Consider the following 7,142-nt stretch of genomic DNA (forward strand, 5'->3'; position numbering starts at 1 on the left):
TGTGTGTGTGTGTGGCCGAGCCCGGGGGAGGGAGAGAAGTGTGGCTGACAGCTGGCCTTGGGCTTCCTACGGTAGCTCATCACCTTCCCATTCAGTGACCCAAGGCCATCTGCTCACCTCTCCTGTTTTCTACCTCTGGCTGCCTATCCTCCCTTGTTCCCTATCCTCCTTGCTCGGGCCCCACTCCTGTTGCCTGTGTATGGCTGGGGTGGGGTGGGTGATGGAGACTGCTTCCCTTCCCTCAAACCCAGGCATCTGTGCTTTCTGAGCCAGTGACACCTAGCTCCGGCCTCACGCCAGTGCTGCTGGGAGGCTTGGTGCTCCTGGACGAGCCAGCCCTGGCAGCACCACGGGGGAGGGAAATCTGACCTCAAAGATGAGTCACTTCACAGCAAGGTTAAAGCTTAGCCAGGCGGCTCACCAACTCATCGCATGTTCGGACCACCCACCACTGCCGTGTTGGGTTAGGGTTAGGTAAGCTCTGCCTGAAGGCCAAGGGGCACCTGCAGAGGGGGAGGGAGCCCGGCGGGGGTGGGCGGGTCTCTGTCAGTATAACACTCCCTCCTTCTACCACAGCTCCTGGCCAGTCCTGCCCTGCTCCGCCCTCCCTCACAGTGCTAGGCCCAGGCCTGGCTGGGTAGGCGGCACTGGTGCCCAGGCATGGGGAGGTGCATACAGCCAGGGGACCACCGTGGGGACGCGTGGATACTAACGACCTGCATACTGCTGCACTCCGGCGTAGGCCTGCTGCAGGGGGTCCGCGGCGGTAGGGCTCTGCGCTGCAGGGAAGCCAAGGGGGCAGAGGTCAGCGAGGCCTACCCAAACCAGCTCCTCTCCCACCACACCCCTGGAGATGAGGCTTGTAGCTGCACTGCCTTCCCAGCCACTGTGGTCTCTGTCCTGGGGCAGGGCATCTGAGGCAGGAACCCTGAATGGGGGTTCCTCTTTCCTCAGCCTGGGGCCCTTGGTAGGGTGGAAAGCTGTTTCCCCTGGCTGCGGGATGCAGGCTGCCGCTGGCTTGGGTCGGGGGTGAGAGGTGTGATTCATGCAGAAGAGGATGGGAAGGGCAGGGAAGGAGACACTGGAGAAGGGCTTGACCATGAGGGGCTTGGTGGGGAGACACCTGAGGGACCTGGCCCTGGAGAAGGGCTGTGGGAAAGCAGGCAAGGGTGCCAGAGGCTATCAGGAGGGTGCTTTCCTCCTCACTTATCCCTAGCAGGACTCAGGGGCAGAGCCCAGCTAGGCAAAAGAAAGGGCATGGAGGCCTCATCCTGCCATTCTTCCTGGGCCACCCATGCCTACTCAACTAGAGGGACCCCCTCCCAAATTCTTAGGGAGTTTGCACGAGGCACAGAGTTCTTTCATTCCTGGGCATATGCCCTTAGTAGAACTGACCACACAAATAGATCTGCCCCACGGTGCCCAGAGACACCAAAGAACAAGAAGACCAAGGACCTTCCAACGCCTGATCTCATGACTGGGACATCTACTGCCCAGTGCGCGGGGGCCCTTGGCCTGATACTTTGGCAAGCAACCCAGAGAAGCTGGACTTCTTGGTTCACTTCTGTTGCCTTTGTGGTGTCTGCAGACGTGGTGGGCAAAAGCCTGGCTGCAGCATGGACCAATGGTAGGCACTGCCTTTGGTGATCAAGGGCAGTGATGACTGAAGTGGGAGTGGGCTGGCCTTGGGGGCCCAGGGAGATGGGTGGGGACAGATCCAGCCTCAGTACATTTGAGGCAAGCTGGAGAACACAGGGAGGCAGAAAGGAAGCCATCCAGGCTTATTGGCCTGGTGACCCAGGCCAGCAAAGCTAAATAGCAGTGCCAGGCTTTGGGGCGTGCAGACCAAGAAGAATTCCCAAATTTCCCTTCTGGGCTCTCTTCCCTGAACCTCTCAGTAACGTTACACTAGAACAATAGCTCCTGGGTCTCTGGGGTACAAGGGAAAGTCCTGGGGCAGAGGTCCTTAGAGATCATGTGGATGGTAGCAGGTGAGCTGGGCCCAGGAGGGCACTGCCCAGAGTGGGGAGCTGAAGATGGGTAAGGATACGGGCTCCTTCCCGCCTTGGGTTGTCCAGGACAAAGCTCTATCCCTCTATTTCCCCCACGGTGGGCACTGGAGCTCCCAGTGGTGAGGTAGCAGTAGTGGTGGTGTTTGGCAGGTGGCCTACTGCTCCCTCCGCCTGACTCTTCCACCGGCCTGAGCTCCCTGGAGGCAGAGCCACAACTTGCTTGTCCTCTTGGGCTACCCAGCTGCTCAGCCACAGAATGCCTTTATGCCAATTAGAAAAAAGGTGTCTCTTCTCTGGGCAGAGTTTTGGTGCCCTGTGCAAAATATAACCTGCACGACTTCTATGGCAGCTCCCCCGGCACAGTGCCAGGATCGCAGCAAGTGCTCAGCAAATACCGTGACATAGGCGAGAAATAACCAGTCCCTACCATTTGTGAGAGCCACCCCTTCAGGGGCGTTTTGTGGCAGTAAAAGCCACACTGTGTGCTTCCAGCATGATCCTGATGAGTAAAGGGGAGAGCAGAAATGCTACCTGGGGCTAGGAAGTGGAGAAAAGCATTTCTGAGACCCCTCTCTACTTATCTGCTTAATGACCTCATTAGTAACTGCCAAAGAATGAGCACTTTGAAGGATCTCGCTCATTACAGCAGCTCCAAACTCTGCACTTAAAGATGGTAAATTAATTTTTTTAATGTACTACTTTTTTCCTTCCCTTCCCTCCATCCCTCCCTCCTGCTCTGGCAGGGGACTGTTTATGGGATGTGACAGATTGTTACAAATGGGGGAGAGAAACGTTTCCAAATTCCACGAGGGAAATAGCTCACAGATGCTGGTAGGGGTGGGGAAGGACCAGGTTTGTCAAAATCCAGAGACCCAGATGGGCTTGTGGGCAGGCGAGGGAGGGGGTGGTGAAACCACTCAGATGTGCTGGGGACTGTATCTCCCAGCCCATGATCCTGAGTGAGGAGAAGCCCAAGAACCTGAGATAGGTGGGCTCTCTCCCACCTCCAGCTTGCCAAGCCCCTCCCAGCCTGGAGCCTTCACCATTAACCAACACTCCAGATCCCCCTCCAGGCCCTGTCACTTCATTCTCTAGGCTTCTCCGGTCTGTTCGCTATGCACTGAGGGGTGAGTTGTGGGAAAAGCACTGAGATGGGATCATGAACAACTCCAAGTTCAAAGTCAGGAAATTCTCCTCTATTTCTCTCTGGCACACTCAGCTTGTACTCTGCTGCTGGTACAACTTTTATATTCTACGGATGCCCGGGCTTCACTCCAGACAGTGAAATCAGAATCTCTGGGCTTCTGTGGTTTTACAAAGCCACACAGTAGATTCTGATGGGCGACCAGAGTGGGAAGCACGACTTTGCCCCCCAAGGCTGACCTCCTCTGCCCTAGTTGGGCCAACCTCCTTACCCACCCTGCCCCTGCCAGGACAGCCCCTCCATAGCAGTGTGCTCCTTGCTCATCCGTACTTAATGTTTGATCTGAGCGCCTCCGCAGGAGGCTCTGTTGGGCTTCCTCAGCCTACAGAATGAAAGAACTCTCCCTTCATTGGAATCCTTAAGCATCTGAAATCAGAGAACACTCGCTCTTAACCAAAGTCTACTCTGCCTTATTGCCTCATTATTCTGTTGATGAATATTACGTTCCCGACTGGATTTTGACCTCCCAGGAGATAGGCCCATGTCCTGCCCTCCTTCTGGGCCACCCCCCTTTCATCTGTCATAGACTGGGCACTTACTAGTACTTATGGGGACTCTGTGACCTCATCACCTGCCCTCCAGGAAGGACAGCATTCTCCTCATTGCTATTACGCTGCCTCTTGCCAGTCTACTCTAGGGCTTTGGGCCCAGCTTCCCAGCTCCAGTCCTCAAGACCAGGGAGATGAGCTGCTTAAAGTCAACTGGACACTCTTACCACAGGAGAACTGCTAAATTTTAGAGGAACAAAGTTAATCACAACAGGCCTCCTGGATCTTCTTGTGTGTCAGAATTCATGAAGGTAGGACCCAGGAACTGTCCAAAGTTCTGACCGCGGTTTCGTATGCACCAAGGGACCGAACTGGTATGTACTAGCCAGATTGCCGATCTATATACCTCCACTTCCTTCCCAAAAGAGGCTTTTCCTATTTAATACTAAATATGATTATTCTTTTAGCTTCTATCCCCTCACTTCTTTTGGGTCAAATTCACTCTCAAGTAATTTGCAGCTATTAGCCTCTCTCTAGATGAGCTGGACAACCCATCTATTCTCCTTTCCCCTGAGGGAGCCCCAGGAATAGGTTTCTTTCTCACCCATCAGACTGACAAACCCCCAGGGATCTGTCTTCTCTTCCATCAGGAGCTCCCTGAAGGAAGGCAGGAGGCTGGCTTTCCCTGATCACATTTGGGGTTCTGCCAAGGAACAGAGGGCAGGGAGCCACACATTCCCTGTTATAACAGCAAGGGTATGGACGGAATGGATGAGGAGTGTGTTGCATGGGGAAGGAAGGGCTACCAGATGTTCTTACCTGGGTAGGGGTGAATGCCATTGGCAAACACAGCTTCTGCAGCAGGTTGCCCATTGGCCTGTGGGGGGAGGCCAGTGAAGCCGTTCACCCCAATGGGGGACGGGATGCTAGGCACGGCTGGTGCAGTGATGCCCGGAGGGGTGCTGCCACCTGGTTCCAGAGGTGAAGATGGGTGGAGAAGGGGAGGCAAACAGAACAAAGGTGATGAAGGCCAACCCATGGAGCTCCACCCTGTTGGCTCCAAGGACCTGGGGATAGACTTGAACCTCACACGTCAACTCAATCCTATCTGTGAATCAGGCCTTAGGTTATCATCTCCCTATATGTAATGACTCTACTTATCCCAACTGTATCTATACTTCAAAGCAGAGTCCAAATCTCACCTACCCCACAAAGACTTCTCTTACCACTGACTGCTTGACCCTGGACCTGCAGCACATAGACCTCTAAGTGCCCTTGACTTTGACCACAGTTGGTCTTCCTTTAGTCTTTTTCAATGATTCGTGCTCACCCCAGTTAAGTCAGGATGGACTGGTCTTTGTCTAGCCACCAAGGGGTTTCTAAGCTATGGCTCTGCTCTCTGCTATCTTACTTGGATCACTGAGGGGCTGATTGGCCTCCCTGTGAGGGAGTCTTGATACTCAGGTGGAGGAGGTCTTAACTGTGGTGTTCCCTTGCACTGAGGGAGAAAGGCCTTTGCAGAGTCCAGACTCAGCCCTATTCACACAAAAAGTAGACAGCCTGGCCTCCTCCTCTTAGGACAGGGGTAATGCTCATTGTGGCAGGGGTAAAGTTGGGGTCAGATGACAATATGCTGTGCCCTCCCTACACCAGGTGGATGGAAACCAAGGTGTGGATGGCATGGTGATTGTACTGAGGCCCCAGAAGCTGGAAAGGCCTTCCTCTTCATGTAGGAAGCAGTGTCTCTCTGTGGATAAGGACCTGAGGCCATCAGGAGTGTCCCTAGATTGGGGATCAGAGCTTTGGGGTGGTGTTCAAGTTGGGGCTAGAGATGGCACAGTCTTTTATAGCTTTTAGCTGGGAAAGGAATAGCTCCTGGATGTCAGGAAGGCTGCTGCTATGGCCTGAGTGCAGATAGCGAAGGAAACTTGGTGAATGAGAACTCAGCCCTTGGGGCTAGACAGGGATTCTTAACTTTGAAACTACTGGCATCTGTAGCCACACATTTCCTTGTAGGGACCTGTCCTGTGCATCGTAGGATGTTTAGCAGCATCCCTGGTCTCTACCTACCAGATTACAGTAGCACCGCCCCCCTTCAGTTGTGACACCCCAAAATGTCCAGGACATTGCCAGATATTTGGGAGGGAGGGGCAAAATTGCCCTGGTTGAGAATCATTGAACTGGGTAATAGCCAGGATCCAATTAAAAACATGCTTTGTAAGCGGAGCTGTTTCCAACCCCTCTGTCCTTTAGTAACTCTTACAGTTCTCTCTTGCTTGTTGTGAAGCTGTCTTGGAAAAAGTCAGTGAATCTAGGTTGGGTTAAAGGGAAATGAAAAAATGGGGTTCCTTCTGTGCTTGGGCCAGGGGTCACAGGATGGGCAGGGCTCTTCCCCTTTCAAACCTCAAAGGGAGATGTGTTCATGTCAATTTCTTTCCAGATATCTATACCACAGGTCAACATGAATTGCTTCCTGATGCGGCTAAACAATTTGAGTGAAATTCTCACCACTCTGAAATCATATCACAGACATCAGGGGTCCACATCCCATCTTCCCATGGGTCCTTAGGAATTAGAACATTTTTGAGACACATTGCCCAAGGATAAGGCCTGCATTGGGCCCAGACACTATGTGCTCTTGACACAGGATGGTCCATTGGTAGCCAAAATTGGCCAAACAAAAGGTACCGATGTGGGTCCAGCTGCTTTCCTGCCAGGCCAGGCCCTGTGTTGGCACCTGCCCACTTACCTGAGGTTGGGGTCATGGGTGCGGCCGCCAGGCCATTCATGTTGAGGGCCGCCATCTGCTGCATCTGGGCGGCGGCGAAGGCAGCCATGGGGTTCAGGTAACCACCCTGTGCGACTGACGCCATTAGCGCCGCTTGCTGCTGCATCAGCTGGGGCAGAGGGAGTGCAAAAAATATCATGCGCTTCCAGAGGGGGCGACCCTCCCCACCAAAGGGTTCAGCTCCCAGAGACCAGCCTCCTAGGCCCTGAACCCCAGGGAGCTCAGACACATCTCCCGACCCCCACCCCCAGAGAGCCCTGATGCCTTCCCCATACCTGCCCTAGCTCTCAGTGGCTGTTAGAGACCACCCCCCTCCCTCCCCCCAAGAGAAAACTGTGTTCAAAAGTAATAGTAAGGTCCTTGGCACTCTAAAGTTGTAGAAGGTGGGGGAAGGGGACTGGCTCCATGGGCACCAGTCAGTCCTGTCGTTCATGGAGATGTGACATCCAAAGCTCTAGAGACGTGTTGGATGAGCCTCTGTAGAACTAAGTTGGAATGGATGTCTGTTCAAAATGGTCCTAACTTGGGAGTCTGTAGGGTAGAAGCTACAGGAGAACCACAGATAAAACCTCAGGCACCCCAAGGTTCTCACAGAGCTGAGTGGGGACTGGGGAGGTTGCTGAAAGTGGCCAAGTTTGGACCCTGCTGAA

At 53.9% G+C, this 7,142-nt stretch overlaps 1 protein-coding gene across 15 annotated transcripts in view; it reads right to left on the bottom strand.

Annotated features, from left to right (window-relative positions):
- CELF4 (CUGBP Elav-like family member 4) overlaps window positions 1-7,142 on the bottom strand; it is a 307,282-nt gene that overhangs the window by 22,557 nt on the left and 277,583 nt on the right. For 9 of the 15 annotated variants that reach the window (XM_007455221.1, XM_007455228.1, XM_007455232.1 and 6 more), the window contains exons 7-9: window positions 6,454-6,601; window positions 4,524-4,673; window positions 714-779 (exon numbers count right to left, since the gene is read on the bottom strand). In XM_007455221.1, coding sequence (XP_007455283.1) covers window positions 714-779; window positions 4,524-4,673; window positions 6,454-6,601 — 364 coding nt within the window. The remainder of the gene's footprint in view (window positions 1-713; window positions 780-4,523; window positions 4,674-6,453; window positions 6,602-7,142) is intronic. The other 6 variants (XM_007455223.1, XM_007455231.1, XM_007455225.1 and 3 more) reach the window with 2 other exon arrangements.

The sequence above is a fragment of the Lipotes vexillifer genome, unplaced genomic scaffold (assembly GCF_000442215.2).
Source record: "Lipotes vexillifer unplaced genomic scaffold, Lipotes_vexillifer_v1.1 scaffold90, whole genome shotgun sequence".
NCBI classification, from domain to species: Eukaryota; Metazoa; Chordata; class Mammalia; order Artiodactyla; family Lipotidae; genus Lipotes; species Lipotes vexillifer.